We start from the raw sequence: 26,208 nt of genomic DNA, 5'->3' as shown, positions 1-26,208 counted from the left end.
TAGAATTGAGAGTCTAGAAAATAAACCCTTACCTTTATGGTCAATTGATTTTTAACAGAGATACCAGTACAATTAAATGGAAAAGAATAGCCTTTTCAATAATCAGTGTGGGTCAACTGGATAGCCACATGCAAAAGAAGGAAATTGACCTCTTTCTCACACCATACACAATAATTAATTCAGAATGGGTCAATGACCTGATTATAAGAGCTAAAAAATCTTATAAAACCAACTCCAGTCAAAGACACTACAAGAAAAAACAGCAGTATTTCTGATGAATATTTATGCAGAAATTCTCAAAAACTGCAAATTCTCACAAGAAAATAGGAGTAAGTCTTCATGACCTTGGATAAGCCAAAGCCTTTTTAATTATGGCATTTAAAGAAGAAGCTTAATGGTCATTGATCCCAAATGTTCTATTAGACTTCATCAAAATTAAAAACTTTTGTATATTGGTAGACACTCCTGAGAAAGTGAAGAGACAACTCATCGAATGAGAGGAAATGCTTGTAAATCAGTATCTAATAAGGGACTTGTATCTAGAATGTACAGTTGGCCCCTTGAACAATGTGTAGGTGGGTGCCCATGCATAGTTGAAAATTCATTATAATTTTTAAAATTTTTATTTTGATTTTGAGGGAGAGGATGAGAAAGAGAATGAGAAGCATCAACTTACAGTTACTTCACTTTGTTCATTGATTGCTTCTCATATGTGCCTTGACTGGGGGTGGGGGGAGCCAAGCCAGTGACTTTGGGCTTCAAGCCACTGACCTTGGGATCATGTTGATGATCCTGCACTCAAGCCAGCAACCTCAGGTTTTTGAACCTGCGACCTTAGCATCCAAGGCTGATGCTCTGTTTACTATGCCATCACCAGTTAGGTGCATATGTAATTTTTGACTCCCTAAAAACTTAAGTTATCCCTTAGTTTCTGAAGGGCATTGGTTCCAAAATACCCCTTAGATACCAAAATCCATGATACTAATTTAAAACTTGAGTCCTCTGTGTCCCAGTCTGATGCTCTATCCACTGAGCCACTGCTTGATCAGGCAAAAAGAACTCTTAAAAAAAGTAAGCAGAGGATCTAAATAGACATTTCTCCAAAGAAAATATATAGTTGCCAATAAGCACATGAAAAGATGTTTAACATTATAGCCATTAGAGAAATGCAAATCAAAACCACAGTGAGACACCACTTCTACATACTGTAGGCTATAAAATGACCATGCTAAAAAGATAACTATTGGAGAAGATGTAGAGAGACTGGAAGACTTGCATATATATATATATATATATACTTTTCCTTCCCTCCCCTCCCCTCCCTCCCTCCCTCCCATTTTCTGAAAATATTAAACATAGTGTTACCACATGACCTAGAACTTCTATCCTTAAGGATATATCCAAGAGGTTAAAACAAATGTCTGCTGCACAAAAACTAGCAATGTTTATAACAGGATAATTCATATTAGCCAAAAAGTGCAAACAATCTAAATGTTCATCTACTGATGAATAGATAGTATCTGAAACAGGTATCACCGTTTTCCTAATGTTTTTGTTATACCACTTTGCTTTTATGAAAGACCTACATTAATACTTGGTTTTAGTAATGGGAAGAGATATAAAGAGCATTTTCAATTTTACATGAAAAGCCATTATTACCCTACTATTTCAGGTCTTTAGTAAAAGCAAAGTGATATAACACAAACTTGTGAAAAGGGGATACTCCTTGCTTTACGCCATTGGCTTTTGAAAGGTTTTGTAGGGATTTGGTATTATCAGATAGCAGGGAAACCTGTATGTTCATATGATAGGTTATTATTTTGCCATAAAAAGGAATGAACTACTCAAATCAACAAATTGGATAACCTACATGAAATGGATAAATTCACAGAAACAGAAATCCTGCCAAGAATCATGAAGAAATAGAACATCTGAACATACCTATAACTACACTGCTCACAAAAATTAGGGGATCAGGGAATGGGCAAATACTCCAGTACTTTCAGCCTTTTGTTCATTGATTGCTTTCTCATATGTGCCTTGACCCTGGGCCTTCAGCAGAGCAAGTAACTCCTTGCTCTAGCCAGCGACTTTGGGTCCAAGCTGGTGAGCTTTTGCTCAAACCAGATGAGCCCACGCTCTAGCTGGCGACCTCGGGGTCTCAAACCTGGGTTCTCCGCATCCCAGTCCAATGCTCTATCCACTGCGCCACCGCCTGGTCAGGCTCAGCCTTTTGTATAATGCATTTTCACCAATGAAATAAAAGTTGGTATTGTATATCATTTGCATAACTGAACAACTGTCTTTGACTTGTCATTTGCTTTTCTGATCTTGTTAAAAATATATCAAATGCTTTTTTTTTATTGCTTCATAGTCATTTTGAAATATCCCCTAATTTTTGTGAGTAGTATAGGAAGGAGATGAATCTATAATCAAAAAATCTACAACAGAAAACAACAACTCTGGAACCAGATGGCTTCACTGGTGAATTCTACCAAACATTTAAAGAAGAATTAACACCAGTACTCTCCAGATTCTTCAAAAATATATAATAGGAGGAAACACATCCAAACTTCCTCTATTAGGCCAACATTACTTTGCTACCAAACATGGGCAAAGACACTGCAAGAAAAAAATCACAGCAATATTTCTGATGAATATTTAGGCAAAAATTCTCAGAAAATACTTGCAAACTGAATTCAATAGTGTGTTGAAAGAATGCATATATGGTTCAATATGAAAATCAACTATATAAAATACTACATTCACAGAATTAAGGACAAAATCATGATTATCACAGTTGATGGCAGAAAAAGCATTTGACAAAGTTTAACACCCTTTCATGATAAAAACAGTAAGCGAATAAGGAATGGAAGGAAACTACATTAACATGTTAATGGCCATATGTGAAAAGACCGTAGCTGATATTATACCCAGTGGTGAAAGAATAAAAGTATTCTAAAACCAGGTAGAAGAGAAGGATACCCGAGTTTTTTACTTCTCTGCAATGCAGTGCTAGAAGTCAGTAGTCAGAGCAATTAAGCAATAAAAAGAAATAGACACTTAAGTTAAAAAGGAAGAAATAGAATTACCTCTGTTTATAGATAAAATTATATGTAGAAAATACTAAAAATTCCATACCAAAAAATGTGAGACTTAATAATGAATCTAAGCCCTGGCCGGTTGGCTCAGCGGTAGAGCGTCGGCCTAGCGTGCAGAGGACCCGGGTTCGATTCCCGGCCAGGGCACACAGGAGAAGCGCCCATTTGCTTCTCCACCCCTCCGCCGCGCTTTCCTCTCTGTCTCTCTCTTCCCCTCCCGCAGCCAAGGCTCCATTGGAGCAAAGATGGCCTGGGCGCTGGGGATGGCTCTGTGGCCTCTGCCTCAGGCGCTAGAGTGGCTCTGGTCGCAACATGGCAACGCCCAGGATGGGCAGAGCATTGCCCCCTGGTGGGCAGAGCGTCGCCCCTGGTGGGGTGCCGGGTGGATCCCGGTCGGGCGCATGCGGGAGTCTGTCTGACTGTCTCTCCCTGTTTCCAGCTTCAGAAAAATGAGAAAAACAAAACAAAACAAAACAATAATGAATCTAGCAGAGTAGCAGGGCACAGCATCAAGATGCAACAATAGTTGTGTTTCAACTGACCAGGCGGTGGCACAGTGGATAGAGCGTCGGACTGGGACGCAGAGGGCCCAGGTTCAGAACCCCAAGGTCGCTGGCATGAGCAAGGGGTCACTCGCTTGCTATAGCACCCTGGTCAAGGCACATAAGAGAAAGCAATCAGTGAACAACAAAGGAGACTAAAGATCTGCAAAGAATTATTGATGCTTCTCATCTTTCTTCTTCCTGTCTGTGTCCCTATCTGTCCCTCTTTCTGTCTCTATCACAAAAATAAAAAAATAATTGTGTTTCTGTACTCTTAACCGTGAACAATCTGAAAAGGAAATGAAAACAATATACAATAGCATCAAAATATAGAATACTTAGGAATAAATTGACTGAGGAAATGAAAGATTTATACACTGAAAATTCAAAACAGTGCTGAAAGAAAACACCAGTAAGTGAAAGACATCTCTGTTAATGGATTAGGAGACAGTATTGTTAGGATTTTAATACTAAAAGTGATCTGTGTAATTCCTCTGAAAATCTCAACAATGGATTTTGCAGAAATAGAAAATTCATCTTAAAATTCATATGGAATCTCAAAGGACTCCCAATTGTCAAAGTACAAATCTTGAAAAAGAACAAAGTTGTAGGTCTCACACTTTCTGGTTTCAAAACTTACCACAAAACTGTAGTAATCAAACAGTGTAGTACTGGTATAAAGACAGACATATAGACTGATGGAACAGAATGTCAAGCCCGGAAATAAGCTCTTGTGTATCTGATTAAATGAATTTTGACAAGTGTGCTAAGACATTCTTTGGGGAAAGGTAGTGTTTTCAACAGATGGTGTAGGGAAAATGAGATGTGCACATGCAGAACAATAAAGTTAGACCCTTACCTAACACCATATACAAAATTTAACTTAAAATGGATTAAAGGCCTAGACATAAAAGCTAAGATGATAAAACGTACAAGAAAATGAGGGAACATCATGACATTGGAAGTGACAGTGGTTTCTTAGATCTGACACCAAAATCACAGGTAACAACAAAACACATAAATTGGACTACATCAAAAGTAAGTTATGCATCAAAGGACATGATCAACAGAGAAGAACAACCCATAATATGGAAGAAAATAGTTGCTGATCATAAGGAAAGGATCACACACAGTTTATATAAACTATAACTCAACAACAGTGAAAGGTCAAAGCTCTTCAGTGGACATTGAGCATGTGAAAAGATGCTCAACATCAGTCACCTTTAGCAAAATGCAAATCAAAACTGAAGTTTCTGCCTGACCAGACGGTGGCACAAGTGAATAGAACATTGGCCTGGGATACAGAAGACCTAGGTTCGAAACCCCAAGGTTGCCAGCTTAAGTGTGTTCTCATCCGGCTTGAGCAAGGGATCACTTAGCTCTGCTGTAGCCCCACCGAACAAAGCACATATGAGAAAGCAATTAATGAACTACTAAGGTGCTGCAACGAAGAACTGATGCTTCTCATGTCTTTCCCTTAATGGCTGTCCCTATCTGTCCCTCTCCCTGACTCACTCTGTCTCTGTCAAAGAAAACCCCCAAAACTGAAGTTACTACTTCATAACCCCTATAATGGCTATCAAATAAAAATAAAAGCAATAGTACAAAATATCAAATGATGGCAAGGATGTGGTGAAATTGAAACCCTTACTCTTTCTGCCAGTGGGAATGTACAATAATACAGTTGCTGTGAAAAATGATATGGTAATTTATATATTTAAATTTTCCATTGATTTGAGAAAGAGGAAGGAGCAAGGAAAGAGAAGCATCAACTCATTGATCCTCTTAGTTGGGCACTCATTGATTACTTCTCCTATGTGCCCTGACTGGGAATTGGAACCATAACCTAGGTGTGCCAGGTTGACAATCCACTTAATCGCCCTGGCCAGGGCAATATGCCATTCTCAAAAATTAAAGGAATACTGCATGATCTAACATTTCCACTTCTGGATATATATATATATATATATCCAAAGAAATTAAAAACATCTTAAAGAGATGTTTGTACTCCAGGTTTATAGCAGCATTATTTATAGCCAGGAGGTCAAAGCAACACAGGTGACCTTGGACAGATGAATTGATAAGCAAAATGTGGCATATGCACACAATATATCATTGAGCTTTAAAAAGGAAGGAAAGCGTGTAATGCTACAACAGCGATGAACCTTGAGGACATTATGCTAAGATTAATAAGGCAGTCACAAAAGGACAGATATTGTATGATTTCACTTACGTGAGTTACCTCAGGTGAAATTTGGATAGACTAGAAGTAGAAGAGTGGCTCTAACCAGTTTGCTTAGTGGTAGAGCATCCACTGGCAGGTGGGAATCTGGGTTTGATACCTGGTTAGGGCACACGGGATATTTCTTTATCTATATAATACCTGTTTATGTTGCCTATATTTATTAGGGTATCAGTGTTTTCCTTAATTGATTTTAAGTATAATTTTACATAGTAAAAATGTTAATTCTTTCAGTGATTTACATAAAATAAAAACTATCCAGCCATCTGGTTTCCTTGTTTTCCCAGTGTAAATTATGTAAATGTTGAATAGAGGAGAAAAATATTTATTAAACAAATTATACTCTGTTCCAGAATAACCAAATGGAACATTTTTTGATTGTGTATTTTGAGTAGTCAGTAAAAGACACAGTGAAGTGCTTTAGTTATATTCAATGAAATATAGAAAATAATGCTTTTCTTTTTTTATCATTAGTTACTCATTTTTATATTTTCATTATTTTATTGAACTTATTGAAATGATAATAAAATTTATAGGTTTCAGGTGTTCGGTTCTATAATTCATCATCTGTATATTGCATTGTTGTTCACCACCTCAAGTCTCCCTCCATCACCATTTATAGTTCTCTTTACCTTCTTTTTCTTCTTCCACCCGTTTCCTCCTGGTAATCACCACACTATTGTCTCTGTAAGGTTTTTTTTCTCTTAATCCCTTGTTTTAACCCAGCTCTCAACATAGTCCCCCTCTGACAGCAGTCTGTTCTCTGTATCTGTCATTCTGTTTCTATTTTGTTTCTTAGTTTATTTTGTTTATTAGATTTTACATGTAAGTATGTAAGTAAATACACTACATGTTTTTCTCTGACTGGCTTATTTTACTTAAATAATACTGTCCAGGTCCACCTATGCTGTCACAAAAAGTAATATTTCTTCCTTTTTATTTTTTTTACAAATAGTATTCTCTCTCTCTCTCTCTATATATATATATATATCTATATATCTATATATCTATATATATATATATAAATTTTTATTTTAATGGGGTGACATCAATAAATCAGGGTACATATATTCAAAGAAAACATTTCCAGGTTATCTTGTCATTTAGTTCTGTTGCATACCCATCACCCAAAGAGAGATCGATCTTTGCCACCCTCTATCCAGTTTTCTTTATCCCCCTCCCCCTCTTCCTCCTTCCCTCCCCCCACCCCCCATAACCACCACACTCCTGTCCATGTCTCTTAGTCTCGTTTTTCTGCCCCACCAATGTATGGAATTCTGCAGTTCTTGTTTTTTTTCTGATTCACTTATTTCACTCCGCATAATGTTATCAAAATTCCACCATTTTGCTGTAAGTGATCCAATGTCATCATTTCTTCTAGCTGAATAGTATACCATGGTGTATATGTGCCCCATCTTCTTTATCCAGTCTTCTATTTTTTTTACAGTGATTAAAAGCCTTTAAGCATACTCTTGGCCAATACAGCAAGAATCCATAAAAGAGTAGTGTCCTTAACATGTTCACCAAGTCCAAGTTGGCCCCATCACCATGCCAAATCCCTGAAAAATGCAACCCAACCACAGTTCAGTCTGTTAGGAGCTGTCACAGGGAGCAGGAGACCAGGAAATGTCCACATCCAGGAAAAGTCCTCATGGCACTGGAGTTGTCACCATTCTATACTTTACAGATCATGTCCAAGTCCCAATGACCGCTGCTTCTAGCTGGTAATGATTCAGGTAGACTGGAAAAGCCATTTGCAGCATGCGTGGATATGGAGCTTCTGTTCTTCTCTGCCTGGAGAGATGAGACCAGGTTGCTTTTCCCTGGAGCTCTGCGACTGTGGCATGGTAAAGAGAACCTTGGGATACAGTAAGCTGGGTGGCAAAGGTAGATTCATAATAGAAGTTGGCAAAAGGGGGAAAGAGAGCTCTAAGTTAGGAGTAGGTCCCAGCCTGAAATATGAGTGGGGCATTGAGGTAGGAGGGATAAAGGAAACACTATATATTGTATTAAGGAAAGCAGCAGAAAATAGGACGATCAACACCCACAATAGAGATCTTTGAGGGAAGAATAAAAAACCTGACTATTCAGGCAAAACATAGTTAAGTGGCCCTTGTGTAAATGAGATCAGTTTACCTGCTTCTTGGAAGAAATACCCTAGGCTCGTCCACGGTGTTGTAGATGGGGCCGACGGCCCTGGGCACCTTCAGCCTTCAGTGGCAAACACCAGCTTTCTGGGCAAGGTTAGGTCATAGGTGGCTGGAGCAGGGCTGGAAGAGACTGAACCTTCCCTTAGAGGAGCGAGGGGGAAGCCTACCTTCCAGTGTCCCTGTTTCCTCACAGCAGAGGCATGTAAGCCTGGCAGGCTTTAGCTCAATGACCTTCTTTCCACTATTGAAGCAGGACCCAGATGGCATCCTATGAGACCCTTTTGGGGCGTTGGAGCCTTTAAGGGTGTATCCTAAAAGCTGGTAGTTCCCCTGATCTCTATTGGGCTTTTTCTGCCTCTAGGTATCTTAAAAGCCATGCTCAGAAGATCTCGCTGAGGGGTTTGAGGATCCCCATTTGCCTATATAAATCTTTTCCATATATCTGGAGCTATTTGGAAAAAGACAAAACAGTGTTATTAGCTGGATTTAATAAAGAAGGTAGTAGTTTGCAGGCGAAAAAGATTTGGTGTCTTCTGTTCGTCAGAATTCAAAAGAAATGTAAATTTTTTTTTTTTAAGTAAAAAGCATGATATGGTAGACCCGTAGGAGTTCCAGGATATGACTACCCCCTTTAAAAAAATTTTTTTTAAATTGACCTTAAAATGTTTGCTGAGTACACTTTAATAATACCTTAACTTTAAACATTGTAAGCATGACAAAATACAGTGAATGCTTTTGCTCCATATGCAGGAGCATTTTCAGTTTAGCCAGTTTAGGAAATCCAATAATAGAACAATGCATACAGACAATGAGCTATAACATGCTTAGCAGCCTCTCCTGTTCTGACAGAGGTTACTATAGATCCGGAATATGTATCCACTGTAATGTGGACATTCGACTGTTTACCAAATGAAGGTATATGAGTAACATCCATCTGCCAAAGTTGTCCTGGTAGGGGTCCTTGAGGGTTAACTCTAAATGAAGGGGCAGTATAGGACCCCTTGGACAGGATTTCCCAATCTGTGTGCTGCTTCCCGAGAAAGTTGAAACTGTTTACACCAGGCTGCAGCGTTCTGTTGATGAATAGTATGAGACTGACTTGCTCGGTCTGTCATGGTTGCTCTATATAATTTTCTTTTGGGTAGCTTGATCAACAAGGGAATTCTTATTCCCTGGCGGGTTGGCTCAGTGGTAGAGCCTTGGCCTGGTGTGCAGGATTCCCAGGTTCGATTCCCAGTCCGAGCACACATAAGAAGCGCCATCTATTTCTCCACCCGTCCCCCTCTCCTTCCTCTCTGTCTCTCTCTTCCCCTCCCGCAGCCAAGGCTCCATCGGAGCAAAGCCACCCCAGGCACTAAGGATGGCCCCATGGCCTCTGCCTCAGTCGCTAGAATGGCTCTGGTTGCAACAGAGCAATACCCCAGATGGGCAGAGCATTCCCCCCTGGTAGGCATGCCAGGCGGATCCCGGTCAGGCATATGCAGGAGTCTGTCTGACTGCCTCCCCATTTCCATCTTCAGAAAAATACAAAAAATAAATAAATAAAAGAAAAAATACAACAATAAAAAAAGAAAACAGAGAAAAAAAGGACATTCCCTTGTGCTAAAGCTCCAGGGAGCATGAAGTGAGCTTGAGTATGTCCTATGAAACATGGAGCTCTATGTTGACATATAAGTCTTTGAAGAAGGAGGAACTGCTGAAATAGTTCATCAGCATTTGTCCCTAAGACAGCAGTCTTTATAGTGGAAACACCATAAGTAAATATTTGCTGTCTGTCTATACATTAAAGGGGGAATATGGCAAATGCTGAAAAGCCATGATCTTTGTGCCCCTCCCTTCCCCCAACCCCCTTCCTCTCCTCCCCCAACCCTGTAACCCCAACACTTGTCCATGTCTCTGAGTCTCATCTTTATGTCCCACCTATGTATGGAATCTTATACTTCTTAGTTTTTTCTGATTTACTTCTTTCGCTCAGTATAATGTTATCAAGGCCCATCCGTGTTGTTGTAAAAGATCCTATGTCATCATTTCTTATGGCTGAGTAGTATTCCATAGTATATATATACCAAAGCTTTTTAATCTACTCGTCCTCTGATGGACACTTGGGCTGTTTCCAGATCTTTGCTATTGTGAACAATGCTGCCATAAACATGGGGGTGCATTTCTTCTTTTCAAACAGTGCTATGGTGTTCTTGGGGTATATTCCTAACAGTGGTATAGCTGGGTCAAAAGGCAGTTCGATTTTTATTTTCTTGAGGAATCTCCATACTGTTTTCCACAGTGGCTGCACCAGTCTGCATTCCCACCAGCAGTGCAGGAGGGTTCCCTTTTCTCCACATCCACACCAGCACTTATTCTGTGTTGTCTTATTGATGAGCGCCATTCTGACTGGTGTGAGCTGATATCTCATTGTGGTTTTAATTTGCATTTATCTAATCATTAATGATGTTGAACATTTTTTCATATGCCTATTGGCCATCTGTGTGTCCTCTTTGGAGAAGTGTCTATTCATTTCTTTTGCCCATTTTTGGATTGGATTGTTTGTCTTCCTGGTATTAAGCTTTACAAGTTCTTTATAAATTTTGGTTATTAACCCCTTATCAGACGCAATGTCAAATATATTCTCCCATTGTGTAGTTTGTCTTTTTATTCTGTTCTTATTGTCTTTAGCTGTGCAGAAGCTTTTTAGTTTGATAAAGTCCCATTTGTTTATCCTGTCTTTTATTTCACTTGCCTGTGAAGACAAATCAGCAAATATATTGCTGCGAGAGATGTCAGAGAGCTTACTGCCTATGTTTTCTTCTAAGATGCTTATGGTTTCACGCCTTACATTTAAGTCTTTTATCCATTTTGAGTTTATTTTTGTGAGTGGTGTAAGTTGGTGGTCTAGTTTCATTTTTTTGCAGGTAGCTGCCCAATTTTCCCAACACCATTTGTTGAAGAGGCTGTCTTTACTCCATTGTATTTCCTTACCTCCTTTGTCAAATATCAGTTGTCCATAGAGCTGTGGGTTTATTTCTGGGTTCTCTGTTCTGTTCCAGTGATCTATGTGCCTGTTCTTATGCCAGTACCAGGCTGTTTTGAGTACAATGGCCTTATAATATAACTTGATATCCGGAAGTGTGATACTTCCCGCTTTATTTTTCCTTTTCAAGATTGCTGAGGCTATTCGTGTTCTCTTTTGGTTCCATATAAATTTTTGGAATATGTGTTCTATATCTTTGAAGTAAGTCATTGGTATTTTAATAGGTATTGCATTGAATTTATAAATTGCTTTGGGTAATATAGACATTTTAATGATGTTTATTCTTCCTAACCATGAGCGCGGTATATGCCTCCACTTATTCATATCTTCCCTGATTTCTTTTATCAATGTTTTATAATTTTCTGAGTACAAGTCTTTAGTTAGATTTATTTCTAGGTACTTTATTTTTTTGGTTGCAATGGTAAAGGGGATTGATTCCTTGATTTCTCTTTCTGACAGTTCATTATTAGTGTATAAAAATGCCTCTGATTTCTGACTATTGAATTTATATCCTGCCACCTTGCTGAAATCATTTATCAGGTCTAGTAGTTTTTTTTGACTGAGATTTTAGGGTTTTCTATATACAATATCATGTCATCTGCAAATAATGATAGTTTTACTTCTTCTTTTCCAATTTGGATGCCTTTTATTTCTTTTTCTTATCTGATTGCTGTGGCTAGGACTTCCAGGACTATGTTGAATAAGAGTGGTGAAAGGGGGCACCCCTGCCTTGTTCCTGATCTTAAGAGGATTGCTTTTAATTTTTGCCCATTGAGTATGATGTTGGCTGTGGGTTTCTCATAGATGGCCTTTATCATGTTGAGGTATGTTCCCTGTATTCCCACTTTGTTGAGAGTTTTGATCATGAATGGGTGCTGGATTTTATCAAATGCTTTTTCTGCATCTATTGAAATTATCATGTGGTTTTTCTCCTTCCTTTTGTTTATGTGATGAATCACATTGATTGATTTGCGAATATTGTACCAGCCTTGCCTCCCAAAAATAAATCCCACTTGATCATGGTGTATGATTTTTTTCATATATTGCTGGATCCGGTTTGCTAATATTTTGTTGAGGATTTTTGCATCTAAGTTCATCAGGGATATTGGCCTATAATTTTCTTTTTTGTGTGTTGTCTTTGCCTGGTTTTGGAATCAGGATTATGCTTGCCTCATAAAAGGAGTTTGGAAGTCTTCCTTCCTCTTGAAGTTTTTGAAATAGCTTGAGAAGGGTAGAAGTTAGTTCTTCTTTGAATATTTGGTAGAATTCATTTGTGAAGCCATCAGGCCCAGGACTTTTCTTTTTTGGGAGTTTTTTGATAGCTGTTTCAATCTCATTTGTTGTAATTGGTCTGTTTAGGTTTTCTGATTCTTCCAGATTGATTTTTGGAAGATTATATGATTCAAGGAATTTGTCCATTTCATCTAGATTATCTAGTTTTTTGGCATACAGTTCTTCATCGTATTTTCTTACAGTATTTTGCATTTCTGTTGTGTCAGTTGTTATTTCTCCACTCTCATTTCTAATTTTATTTGAATCCTCTCTCTTTTTTTCTTGGTGAGTCTCGTTATAGGTTCATCGATCTTGTTTACCTTTTCAAAGAACCAGCTCTTGGTTTCATTGATCCTCTGTATTGTTTCTTTATTCTCTATATCATTTATTTCCTCTCTGATCTTTATTATTTCCTTCCTTCTACTAGCTCTGGGCTTTACTTGCTGTTCTTTTTCTAGTTCTTTTAGATGCAGGGTTAAGTTGTTTATTTGAGCTTTTTCTAGCTTCTTGAGGTATGCTTGTAATGCTATAAACTTCCCTCTCAGGACTGCTTTTGCTGTGTCCCATAAATTTTGAATTGATGTATGCTCATTATCGTTTGTTTCTAGGAATTTATTAATTTCTTTGATCTCAGTATTAACCCATTCGTTATTTAATAACATGCTATTTAGTTTCCAAGTGTTTGAATGTTTTTCAATTTTTCTATTGTGGTTGATTTCTAGTTTAATACCATTGTGATCAGAGGAAGTGCTCGATATGATTTCAATCTTCTTAAATTTTTTGAGACCGCTTTTGTGCCCTAACATGTGGTCTATTCTAGAGAATGTACCATGAGCGCTTGAAAAGAATGTATATTATACTGTTTTAGGGTGAAAGGTTCTGAATATATCTATTAAATCGAGTTGATCTAATATGTCCTTTAAGTCTGCTGTTTCTTTGTTAATTTTCTTTCTTGAGGATCTATCTAATGATGTTAATGGGGTATTAAAATCCCCTACTATTATAGTATTGTTGTTGATGTCACCCTTTAAGTCCATCAAAGTCTGCTTTATATATTTAGGTGCTCCTATATTAGGTGTGTAGATATTTATAATGGTTATATCTTCCTTTTGGGTTGCTCCCTTTATCATTATGTAGTGACCTTCTTTAACTCTTAACTATGGTCTTTGTTTTAAATTCCATTTTGTCTTATATAAGTATTGCTACCCCAGCTTTTTTTTTCATTTCCATTTGCGTGAAATAGTTTTTTTCCATCCTTTATCTTCAGTCTGTGTGCATCTTTTGATTTAAGGTGTGTTTCCTATAAACAGCATATGTATGGGTCCTGTTTTCTTATCCACGCAGCTACCCTATGTCTCTTGATCGGATCATTTAATCCATTAACATTTAAGGTTATTACTGATATGTAATTGTTTATTGCCATTTTTTTCTTTAAAATTGTTTTCCTCTTTTGCTATATTCTTTTTTTCCTTTGATCTGTTTACAACAGGTCCCTTAGCATTTCTTGCAGCCTTAGTTTGGTTGCAGTGAATTCCTTGAGTTTTTTTTTTTGTCTGTAAAGCTTTTTATTTCTCCTTCAATTTTAAATGATAGCCTTGCTGGATAAAGTAGTCTTGGTTTTAGGCTCTTGTTCTGCATTACTTTGAATATTTCTTGCCATTCTCTTCTGGCCTCAAGTGTTTCTGTTGAGAAGTCAGAAGTCATCCTTATGGGAGCTCCTTTGTAGGTGATAGTCTTTTTTTCTCTAGCAGCTTGTAATATCTTCTCTTTATCATTTAGCTTTGGTATTTTAATTGTGATGTGTCTTGGTGTTGATTTCTTTGGGTTTCTCCTTAATGGAGTTCTCTGTGCTTCCTGAACATGTGAAATGTTTTCCTGCCTTAATTGGGGGAAGTTTTCCGCTATGATATGTTTGAACAAAGTCTCTATCCTTTGTTCTTCCTCTTCTTCTTCAGGAACCCCTATGATGCGGATGTTATTTCTCTTCATGTTGTCACAGAGCTCTCTTAGAGTTTCCTCAGACTTTTTGAGTCTCTTTTCTGTTTTCTGCTCTGCTTCTGTGCCTTTATTTATCGTGTCCTCTAACTCACTGATTCGATTCTCTGCTTCATCCATCCTGCTTTTAATTCCTTCCATTGTATTCTTTATTTCAGATATTGTATTTGTCATTTCTGACTGATTCTTTTTTATTATTTCAATGTCCTTTTTTATATTTGTTATCTCTTTATTTAGGTTTTCGTAATGGCCATCTATGGTGGTTCTAATATCTTTGAGCATCCTAACAATCGTTATTTTAAACTCTGCATCTGGTAATTTGGTTATATCTGATTCACTTGGGTCCTTTTCTGGGGATTTCTTTTGGTTTATTTGTGTTGTATTTCTCTGCCTCCGCATTTTATCTTCGCGAGAGTGGCTGTGATCACTTGCTCAGGTGTACAAGCGTTGGTGGCCTTGGCCTTTGCCCCACCCCTTGTGTGACGTTATGCTCGGTCCTGAGGGCACTGGCAAGCACCTTTTCTCAGCTGCGGGTCTCTGCCTGTTTCTGGGCTTTCGCCCTGCCCTTGCAGGAGGAATGGCTGCTAGCCTTGGCTCTACCGCAGGGCAGGACTGCGTGCCCAAACTCAGCTCAGTAGGGGAACTCTGCCTCTTCTGGGCTTTTGGCTCCACCCCCGCGGGAGAAGCCAGCTACCAAGTAAGACCGCAAGCCTGGGTTGCACGGGCGGGGCAAGGCTGTGCTCCTGTGCCCTTGCTTAGGGGCTGGTCTCCACCCTTTCCGGGGTTCCCGCCCTTCTCCTGCAGGCTGGATTACAGGCTGCTGGCAGCTGAACTTGACCACTTTTGCACGCCCCCTTCTCCCCAGCCGGGCAAGATTGAGCTCACACCTGAGCCCAGTGGTGGCCAGCTGGCTTCTGCCCCTGCCAGCAGAACCGCGCTTTTGTCTCCCAATGCCGCCCGCCCTCCGGCGAGCCCTCAGCCGAGTGGGTGGGGGCGTTGCAGCTCGGACCCTAAGACTCACTACTGTAGACCCAAAAGCTCCCTCCTTCTATGCGACTCTGCTCTGAGTGCCGCGGGGGAGCTTGTTTGGCTACTCTCCTGCTTCCCTTTGCTGATATTGCTGTTTCTGGGGGAAATATTCACTTCAGCTTTGGGGAGTGACTCGTCCCAGGGGTTAGGGTGACTATCTCCCGAAATGTTTCTCCCTGTGCCTTCTAGATTACACTCTCTTCCTGTTACTCTGGTCCTCTCCTCTCTCCCCATCCCCAGGAGCCCCGGGTGAGTGGTTGTGAGAGCGATGTTCTGTGCGGTCCCTTTAAGAAGGATCCTGGGTCTGAGAAATCAGACACTTTCTCACAAACAGTATCCTGACTTGTTTCCAGCTAAATACTGTCCTTACGCCTCTTCTGGGCTCTGGGGCTGCAAGCTGGGGCTTTATTCCTGGGGCTCAGGACCCTTCCCCCTCTGCTAAACTCACTTCCCGCCACGCGAGGCTCTCCCTGCTGCTGTTCGCTCCAGGGAGCTGGGCAGCCCTCTCCGTGTTTCCGCTTTTCCTACCAGTCTCGGTGTTGCTTCTTCAGTGTTCCTTGGTTGAAGAGTCCTCTTAGTTTAGTCCAAGGTTGGTTTTTCCCACAAATAGTATTCTTGACTGTGTAAATGTACCGCTACAATTTTTTTTTTTTTTTTTTTTTTTGAGAGAGAGAGACAGGAAGGGAGAGAGATGAGAAGTATCAACTTGTAGTTGGGGCACTGTTGGTTATTCATTGATTGCTTCTCAAGACTGGGGGGCTTCAGCCAAGCCATTGACCTCTTGCTCAAGCCACTCACTTTGGGCTTCAAGCCAGCAACTATGGGATCATGTCGATGATTCCACGCTCAAGCTGGTGATCCTGTGCTCAAGTTGGTGACCTCAGGGCTTTGAACCTGGGACCTCAGTGTCCCAGGTGGATGCTTTATCCACTGTGCTATCACCAGTCAGCTGTCCCATCTCTGAATTGGATTCTTTGAGGGGTTTTTGGTGTTAAGTTTTATAAGTTCCTTTTAAATTTTGGATATTATGACCTTATCTGCTGTATCAGTGAATATGTTCTCCCATTCAAAGGGTGTCTTTTCATATTGTTGGTTTCTTTTGCTATGCAAAAACATCTTTGTTGTAGTACCATTTGTTTATTTTTTGTTTTGGTTTTTCTTGCCTGAGGTGGTATATCAGAAAAGAGTATTGCTTCAAGAAGTGTCAGAAATTTTACTGCCTTTCTGACACTTTTCGGATTGTTATGGTTTTGAGTCATAACATTTAAAACTTTATTTCATTTGAGTTTATTCTTGTATATGGTTTAAGGTGATCCAGTTTCATTTTTTTGCACATATCTGTTCAGTTTTTCCAACACCATTTATTGGATAGACTGTCTTTACCCCATTGTATGTTCTTGCCTCACTTGTCAAATATTAATTAACTGTAAAGGTGTGGGTTTCCTTCTGGGCTGTCTGTTTTGTTCCATTGACCTAAATAATCTGTTTCTATGCCAGCACCATGTTGTTTTGATTACTGTGATAGTTTGATACCATGTAGGGTAATTCCTCCAACTTCATTCTTTCTCAAGATTCCTGTTCTCAAGATTGCTTTTGCTATTTGGAGTATTTTGTGGTTCTATACAAATTTTTGGAATATTTGTTCTAGTTCTGTGAAATAACATCATTGCTCTCTTGAGAGGAATTGAATTGAATCTAGAAATTGCTTTGGGTAATATGGACATTTCAATGTTAAGTCTTCCTATCAATGAACACTGCATATGCTTCCACTTCTTTGTATCTTCTTCAGTTTATTTATTTAATGTGTTTTAATTTTCTGAGTACAGGTCTTTTACATCCTTGGTTATATTTATTCTTAGGTATTTTATTTTGTTTTATTTTGTTGCTGGTATATGTGTGAAGTCTTTCACTTTTTTATATGATTTTCTCAAAGCAGCTACTCTCTTCTTCTAGCATTTTAGGAGTACAGTCATTATATCACCCATAATAATATTTTTGTCTTTTTTTTTTTTTTGTATTTTTCTGAAGTGAGAATCAGGGAAGCAGAGAGGCAGACTCCTGCAGGCACCCAACCGGAATCCACCAGGCATGCCCACTAGGGGGCGATGCTCTGCCCATCTGGGCCATTATGAGCCATTCTAGCACCTGAGGTAGAGGCCATGGAGCCATCCTCAGTGCCTGGGCCAACTTTGCTCCAATGGAGCCTTGGCTGCGGGAGGGGAAGAGAGAGACAGAGAGGGAGGAGAGGGGGAGGGGTGGAGAAGCAGATGGGTGCTTCTCCTGTGTGCCCTGGCCAGGAATCGAACCCAGGACTTTCACATGCTGGGCTGATGCTCTACCACTGAGCCAAGCAGCCAGAGCTTTTGTCTCTTTTAATAGTTATAGTTCATCTTTAATTTAATTAACTTCTAGAACAGTTAATAATAATGAATGTTTTTATTTTGTATATAACACCTGGCATTGTACTAATAAATATATAATTAGTTGTTGGTTTCAGAGAAGTACCATTATATACTTTTCAAGTTTACTATGAGATTGCTGCTTTGTTTTTATTACAAACTGAGCATGAACTTTCTTCAGGTGACTTTTTTTTTTTTTTGGCATATTGATAATTTTATCCTTTTACAAATAGGTGTATTAAATTTTATTACTATTTCCATTCTTGAATTGCTAAATTAAACTCTGCTTGATTAGAATATTTTTTGTTATAGCTCGGGATTCAGTTTGTGCAAGTGTCATTTAGAATTTTTGAATCTCATAAGTACAGTTGTGTGTGTGCTATGATAGCAGGATTAAGCTGGTTTTATAGCATAAAGTTGTAATTTGTGTGCTTTTAAATACTCTGGAGTTGTATCAACAGAATTAAATTATATGTTGAAGGCTTAAAGGAAGTCATCTAAAGTCCAACTGAGCTCAGACTTTTTTTTTTTTATATAATTTTATTTTTTTAATGGGGTGACATCAATAAATCAGGATACATATATTCAAAGATAACAAGTCCAGGTTATCTTGTCGTTCAATTATGTTGCATACCCACCACCCAAAGTCAGATTGTCCTCTGTCACCTTCTATCTTGTTTTCTTTGTGCCCCTCCCCACCCCCTATCCCTCTCCCATTCCCCCCTCCCCCCCCGTAACCACCACACTCTTATAAATGTCTCTTAGTTTCACTATTATGTCCCACCTACGTATGGAATAATACAGTTCCTGTTTTTTTCTGATTTACTTATTTCGCTTCGTATCATGTTATCAAGATCCCACCATTTTGCTGTAAATGTTCCGATGTCATCATTTCTTATGGCTGAGTAGTATTCCATAGTGTATATGTGCCACATCTTCTTTATCCAGTCATCTATTGATGGGCTTTTTGGTTGTTTCCATGTCCTGGCCACTGTGAACAATGCTGCAATAAACATGGGGCTGCATGTGTCTTTACGTATCAATGTTTCTGAGTTTTTGGGATATATACCCAGTAGAGGGATTGCTGGGTCATAAGGTAGTTCTATTTTCAGTTTTTTGAGGAACCACCATACTTTCTTCCATAATGGTTGTACTACTTTACATTCCCACCAACAGTGTATGAGGGTTCCTTTTTCTCCACAGCCTCTCCAACATTTGCTGTTACCTGACTTGCTAATAACAGCTAATCGAACAGGTGTGAGGTGGTATCTCATTGCCGTTTTGATTTGCATTTCTCTAATAGCTAAAGAAGATGAGCATCTTTTCATATATCTGTTGGCCATTTGTATTTCTTCCTGGGAGAAGTGTCTATTCATATCCTCTTCCCATTTTTTTATTGGATTGTTTGTTTGTTTGTTGTTGAGTTTTATGAGTTCTTTGTATATTTTGGATATTAGGCCCTTATCTGAGCTGTCGTTTGAAAAAATCATTTCCCATTTAGTTGGCTTTCTGTTTATTTTGTTATCAGTTTCTCTTGCTGAGCAAAAACTTCTTAGTCTGATGTAGTCCCATTCATTAATTTTTGCCTTCACTTCTCTTGCCATTGGAGTCAAATTCATAAAATGCTCTTTAAAACCCAGGTCCCTGAGTTGAGTACCTATGTCTTCTTCTATGTACTTAATTGTTTCAGGTCTTATGTTTAGATCTTTGATCCATTTTGAGTTAATTTTTGTACAGGGGGAGAGACTGTAGTCCAGTTTCATTCTTTTGCATGTGGCTTTCCAGTTTTCCCAGCACCATTTATTGAAGAGGCTTTCTTTTCTCCATTGTGTGTTGTTGGCCCCTTTATCAAAAATTATTTGACTATATATATGTGGTTTTATTTCTGGACTTTCTATTCTGTTCCATTGGTCTGAGTGTCTATTTTTCTGCCAATACCATGCTGTTTTGATTGTCGTGGCCCTATAATAGAGTTTGAAGTCAGGTATTGAAATGCCCCCAGCTTCATTCTTTTTCTTTAGGATTGCTTTGGCTATTCGGGGTTTTTTATAGTTCCATATAAATCTGATGATTTTTTGCTCTATTTCTTTAAAAAATGTCATTGGAAGTTTGATGGGAATTGCATTAAATTTGTATATTGCTTTGGGTAATATAGCCATCTTGATTATATTTATTCTTCCTAGCCAAGAACAAGGTATATTCTTCCATCTCATTATATCTTTTTCGATTTCCCTTAACAATGGTTTATAGTTTTCATTATATAAGTCCTTTACATTCTTTGTTATGTTTATTCCTAAGTATTTTATTTTTTTTGTTGCAATCGTGAAGGGGATTGTTCTTTTGAGTTCCTTCTCAGTTGTTTCATTGTTGGCATATAGAAAGGCTATTGACTTCTGTATGTTAATTTTGTATCCTGCGACCTTACTGTATTGGCTTATTGTTTCTAGTAGTCTTTTTGTGGATTCTTTGGGGTTTTCGATGTATAGTATCATATCATCTGCAAAAAGTGATACCTTTACTTCTTCTTTTCCGATATGGATGCCTTTTATTTCTTTGTCTTGTCTGATTGCTCTGGCTAGAACCTCTAGTACCACATTAAATAAGAGTGGAGAGAGTGGACAACCCTGTCTTGTTCCTGATTTAAGGGGGAAAGCCTTCAGTTTAGTGCCATTTAATATGATGTTAGCTGATGGTTTATCATATATGGCCTTTATCATGTTGAGATATTTTCCTTCTATACCCATTTTGTTGAGAGTCTTAAACATAAAATTGTGTTGTATTTTATCAAAAGCCTTTTCTGCGTCTATTGATAAGATCATGTGGTTTTTGTTCTTTGTTTTGTTGATATGGTGTATTACATTAACCGTTTTACGTATGTTGAACCATCCTTGAGATTCTGGGATGAATCCCACTTGATCATGATGTATTATTTTTTTAATATGTTGTTGTATTCGATTTGCTAGTATTTTGTTTAGTATTTTAGCATCTGTATTCATTAGAGATATTGGTCTGTAGTTTTCTTTTTTTGTGCCATCCTTGCCTGGTTTTGGTATGAGGGTTATGTTGGCTTCGTAAAATGTGTTTGGAAGTATTGCTTCTTCTTCAATTTTTTGGAAGACTTTGAGTAGAATAGGAACCAAGTCTTCTTTGAATGTTTGATAAAATTCGCTGGTATAGCCGTCTGGGCCTGGACTTTTATTTTTGGGGAGGTTTTTAATGGTTTTTTCTATTTCTTCTCTACTGATAGGTCTGTTTAGGCTTTCTGCTTCTTCTTGACTCAGTCTAGGAAGGTTGTATTTTTCTAGGAATATATCCATTTCTTCTAGGTTGTTGAATTTAGTGGCATAAAGTTTTCCATAGTATTCTACAATAATTCTTTGTATATCTACGGTGTCCGTGGTGATTTCTCCTCTTTCATTTTGGATTTTGTTTATATGAGTTCTTTCTCTTTTTTCCTTGGTAAGTCTTGCCAAGGGTTTGTCAATTTTGTTGATCTTTTCAAAGAACCAGCTCCTTGTTCTATTAATTTTTTCTATAGTTTTTCTGTTCTCTAATTCATTTATTTCTGCTCTGATTTTTATTATCTCCTTTCTTCGGCTGGTTTTGGGTTGTCTTTGTTCTTCTTTTTCTAGTTCCTTAAGGTGGGAAGTTAAGTGGTTCACTTGGGCTCTCTCTTGTTTGTTCATATATGCCTGAAGTGATATGAACTTCCCTCTTATCACTGCTTTTGCTGCATCCCATAGATTCTGATATGTCGTATTGTCATTTTCATTAGTCTGTATATATCTTTTGATCTCTGCACTTATTTCTTCTTTGACCCATTCATTTTTTAAAAGTATGTTGTTTAGTTTCCACATTTTTGTGGGATTTTTTTCCTCTTTTTTGCAGTTGAATTCTAGTTTCAAGGCTTTATGATCAGAAAATATGCTTGGTACAACTTCAATTTTTCTGAATTTGCTGATGTTGTTTTTGTGGCCCAACATATGGTCAATTCTTGAGAATGATCCATGTACACTGGAGAAAAATGTATACTCAGTCACTTTGGGATGAAATGTCCTGTAGATGTCTATCATATCCAGGTGCTCTAGTGTTTTGTTTAAGGCCACTATGTCTTTGTTGATTCTCTGTTTGGATGACCGATCTAGAGCCGTCAGCGGTGTATTGAGGTCTCCAAGTATGATTGTGTTTTTGTCAGTTTTTGTTTTAAGATCAATAAGTAGCTGTCTTATATATTTTGGTGCTCCTTGGTTTGGTGCATATATATTAAGAATTGTTATGTCTTCTTGATTCAGTGTCCCCTTAGCCATTATGAAATGGCCATTTTTGTCTCTGAGTACTTTTCCTGCCTTGTAGTCAGCATTATCCGATATGAGTATTGCTACACCTGCTTTTTTTTGGATGTTATTTGCTTGGAGTATTGTTTTCCAGCCTTTCACTTTGAATTTGTTTTTATCCTTGTTACTTAGATGAGTTTCCTGTAGGCAGCATACAGTTGGATTTTCTTTTTTAATCCATTCTGCTACTCTGTGCCTTTTTATTGGTGAGTTTAATCCGTTTACATTTAGTGTAATTATTGATACTTGTGGGTTCCCTATTGCCATTTTATATCTTGCTTTCTGTTAGTTTTGTGTCTTGTTTGATCCTTCTCTTTTGTTTTTCTATCTTTTGTTTTTATTTGGTTGTATTCCATACATCTTTCCACTGTTGCTATCTTTTTTATCTCATGTGCTTCTGTGGTGGTTTTTTCAATGGTGGTTACCTTTGAATAATGAAAAGGGTCCCTACCCTGTTCATTGTAGCGAACTATTTTGTGAGTACTTTTGCACTCCATCGTCCTTTGCTACTGTTAATCTCCATCTTCTCCCCCTCTTTCTTTTTGTTGTTGTCACAGTTTAAATTTGGTTTTATTGTGTTCTTCTTGGAGCTTTTACTTGTGGCTCTGTTTTTTTTTTGTTCTTTGTATCTGATTGGAGAACCCCCTTTAGTAATTCCTGGAGTGGGGGTTTTCTGATGATAAATTCCCTCATCATTTCTTACTCCCTATTTCCTTCGGGGTTTGGTTATATATTTAGCCAATTTTTCACTCAATCATACCTTTGGGTGTATTGCGAAGCATCTGGAACCTCCAAGTATAGGTTTTTCTGTTTCTGGTTGAAGATCTTGTTGAGTTTTGGGGGAGATTTATCGGTATCGCTTCCTACCCCGCCATTACTCTGACGTCATCTCCAGACTTTTTTATTAAAAACAATTCTTTTGCCACCTTTAAGTTTTCTTTAATGGGCTATACTGATATTATTCAACTTTTGTTGAGAGACAATTTGCTTGACTATGTATGACAATTAAGAATTTATTTTACATTAATTATACTTAGAAACTCTGCATTGTGAAAATCAACAGGGTTGCTTTTATATCTTAAGAGTGTCGTTTACAAGACACAGACTGTGTTAGATTAGTCCTTGGGATGTAGTGGTATTAAATTCAGAGAGAAACATGAATATTATCAAAGTGACAAAGTAGCACTTCTTTTCCAGGATTAATTTTCACTTCAGAATTTTATTTAAAAGAATTGTGAACCTATAGAAAAGATGTAAGAATAAAAATCTTTAATGTTTTAATTATTCTTGTTTTTAGGTGCATTTTATCTGGTATTTGAATATATGGACCATGATCTGATGGGACTACTGGAATCAGGCTTGGTTCACTTTAATGAAAATCACATAAAGTCATTTATGAGACAGCTCATGGAAGGTCTGGATTATTGTCATAAGAAGAACTTTTTGCATAGAGATATTAAATGTTCAAATATTCTTCTAAATAATAGGTATGACATGAGTTTGATATGCATGTTCAAAGTGAGTGTAATATAATGTATACCTTGATTTTGTTAAAAGGGTTTATAATTTAGATTACAGTTGACCCTTGAACAACTGTGGGGCTAAGGACACTAACCCCCACCCTTATACACACAGCTGTAAATCTGTGAAGAACTTTCGATTCTCTAAATACTTTATTCATAGCCTCCTGTAGACAGGAAGCTTTACAGATAACATAAATAGTTGATTAACATATTTTATGTCATATGTATTGTATACTGTATTTTTACAATAAAGTAAGCTAGAGAAAAGAAATACTAAGGAAATCATTAGGAAAAGAAAATACATTTACACTATTTATTGGGAAAAACCCTGCATATAAATGGACCCATGCAGCAAACCTACGTTGTTCAAGGGTCAACTGTATTTCATTACTCAAACAATTTTAATATAATCAGCAAAATTACAACTTGTGTTATTTCTGGATTTGTGTTAAACGAACTTTAGTTAATTAGCTTCCAGTAGTAGTTTGTTATGTACATAAAAAAGAAAGTTTGATAGTCTTCAAATAATGTGAATGAATCTAATAATTGATAATATGATTTTTAGCTTTATATTGAGAATAGATTTTAGAATTTTTTATTTATAGTGTTTTTTAAAAGTCATTACAGTTTTAAAGTGAGCTTTCTTGAAATGTATACATATCTGCACACATATGTATACATACATAACATATAAAGCTTATGTTGACTATTTTAATGACAGCATAACCTGAATGCTGATAATTCTATTGTAATTGGTGTTAGTTTAAGTGAACCATGCCTGGTCCTGATTTTGGTTAGTATAAAGTGTTCCATGTGCTTAGTCCCCTCTAAGAACAGGAAAATTAAACATAAATTTAAAATGATGTTATTTGGTTCTTGAACAAGTTATTGGCTTAAACAAGTAATTTGTCTTATAACAAAGTGGTAGAAACTATCTCATTTCCTTAAAAGTGTACTTTTCTGAATAGGAACTAAATAATACTGGAATACTGTTAAACTACTACTACTATAATAATAGTAATAATAATAAAAATAGTACTTAGTGTATATTAGCTGAAATTCTCTAAAAAAAAAAAGTACTAATTTTTTACCTTATCCTGAGTTTATCTACTTGCCTTTACCTGTAGGACCTTGGGTACTACAGTGTGATCAAAGGTAAAAGTTTATATAAGTACATTTTTTATTGGTTCTAGGAATAGAATATGAATGTGTATGACCAATTCAAAATAGACTAATACCTTTTATTCATTTTGTTTTGTTTCTACCAGAGGGCAGATAAAACTTGCAGATTTTGGACTTGCTCGATTGTATAGCTCAGAAGAGAGGTAAGAGTACTTTCCAAAAAAAAAAGAGTACTTTCAAATGAACATTACAAACTTTAGAGACCAGTGTGAGAAGCTACAGTAAGGATACCTTACTAATAGTTTTAATTTATTTTAAGAAAAGAGAAATTTACATTTTATGGTTAAATATAATGGATAATATAATTTTACACCATAATTTGGTTGACTATTTTAATTACGAAATTTTATACATTTATCTCAATTTTAAAATAATTGTGTTTTTAGTATTTAAAGGTAAACATAACTTTTTTTTTAAATGTGCTGTTTTACACGTAGGAATTTTTCCGAAATTTATATTTCTAATGCTGATTGAGGCATTCAGGCATTTGTAATGTTTGTGCTTAGTGAAAACCTAGTATATGCTTTTTATTTTGCATGTTTAAATTTATATACTTTGTTTTATTATTTTGAACTGCCTTTTAAAAATTACTTCTATAATTGGGTATGTTTAAGCTCCCTGGAACCTTTTATTGAAACGGCCTGGTAGGAAGTTCATTGTATAAACTGTGTGTGGTGCTTCTCTGGCTAAAATGGGCATGTGTGTTTCACTTTGGTACTTTTGTGACTGGTGAGACTCAGATATGACTTGTCTTACTAGAACTAATATGGAATTTTAAAATATTTTTGTAAAATAGTGTATTTTATATAAACAAACTAAAGAATTAACTGAATTTAATAAATCTGCAGTTTAGCTCATTTCTTTCCGGTTAGATGACATTTTTCTTTATTTTTAGATATATATTTAATTCTGACACTCTTTATGTATGGCAGCTCTGTAATTTCTTTAGTGTAACCATATTTAGTATAATGAAATATTGGTTAATTGGAATTCTTAGAAATTGGTATTTACTTTCTCTAAATCTGCCAGTTTCTGGTTTGAAATAATACTCCTCTGTTTGAATTTTTTAGAATGAAAAATATCTGTTTATTTTTCAATCCTGCAGTGCCTGTAACATCATTTTGAAAATTATTTTCATTGTTTAGTTTTTAGAGATTTTTAAAAATGGTATGTTTTAGATTCATTTGAGTTCCATGAAACCCTTTCCAAACTGTGGTGTGGACGGGTTGTTATAGACATGCTTGCAGTCCCTTCTGCCTACTTTTTAGTCAGAGCTTTTTTTCTTTTGTTTTATTCACTACAGTCTTCATTAATATTTTATTTAAAGCCAGTATTGTATAGTTGGCTTTTATTTAAGTTTTCAATTGTCCTAGAGCTTAAAAGTTATAACCATCATTTTGCATTTGAGAAATCT

At 37.1% G+C, this 26,208-nt stretch overlaps 2 protein-coding genes across 2 annotated transcripts in view; one reads left to right on the top strand and one right to left on the bottom strand.

Annotated features, from left to right (window-relative positions):
* MPLKIP (M-phase specific PLK1 interacting protein) overlaps positions 1 to 26,208 on the bottom strand; it is a 138,266-nt gene that overhangs the window by 10,198 nt on the left and 101,860 nt on the right. The gene's annotated exons all lie outside the window — the stretch shown is intronic.
* CDK13 (cyclin dependent kinase 13) overlaps positions 1 to 26,208 on the top strand; it is a 128,515-nt gene that overhangs the window by 54,207 nt on the left and 48,100 nt on the right. Inside the window, exons 6-7 of the mRNA XM_066343315.1 lie at positions 23,387 to 23,576; positions 24,881 to 24,937. Coding sequence (XP_066199412.1) covers positions 23,387 to 23,576; positions 24,881 to 24,937 — 247 coding nt within the window. The remainder of the gene's footprint in view (positions 1 to 23,386; positions 23,577 to 24,880; positions 24,938 to 26,208) is intronic.

Source organism: Saccopteryx leptura, chromosome 6, assembly GCF_036850995.1.
Source record: "Saccopteryx leptura isolate mSacLep1 chromosome 6, mSacLep1_pri_phased_curated, whole genome shotgun sequence".
In the NCBI taxonomy this organism is placed as follows: domain Eukaryota; kingdom Metazoa; phylum Chordata; class Mammalia; order Chiroptera; family Emballonuridae; genus Saccopteryx; species Saccopteryx leptura.
This window is presented reverse-complemented; position numbering and strand designations above follow the sequence as displayed.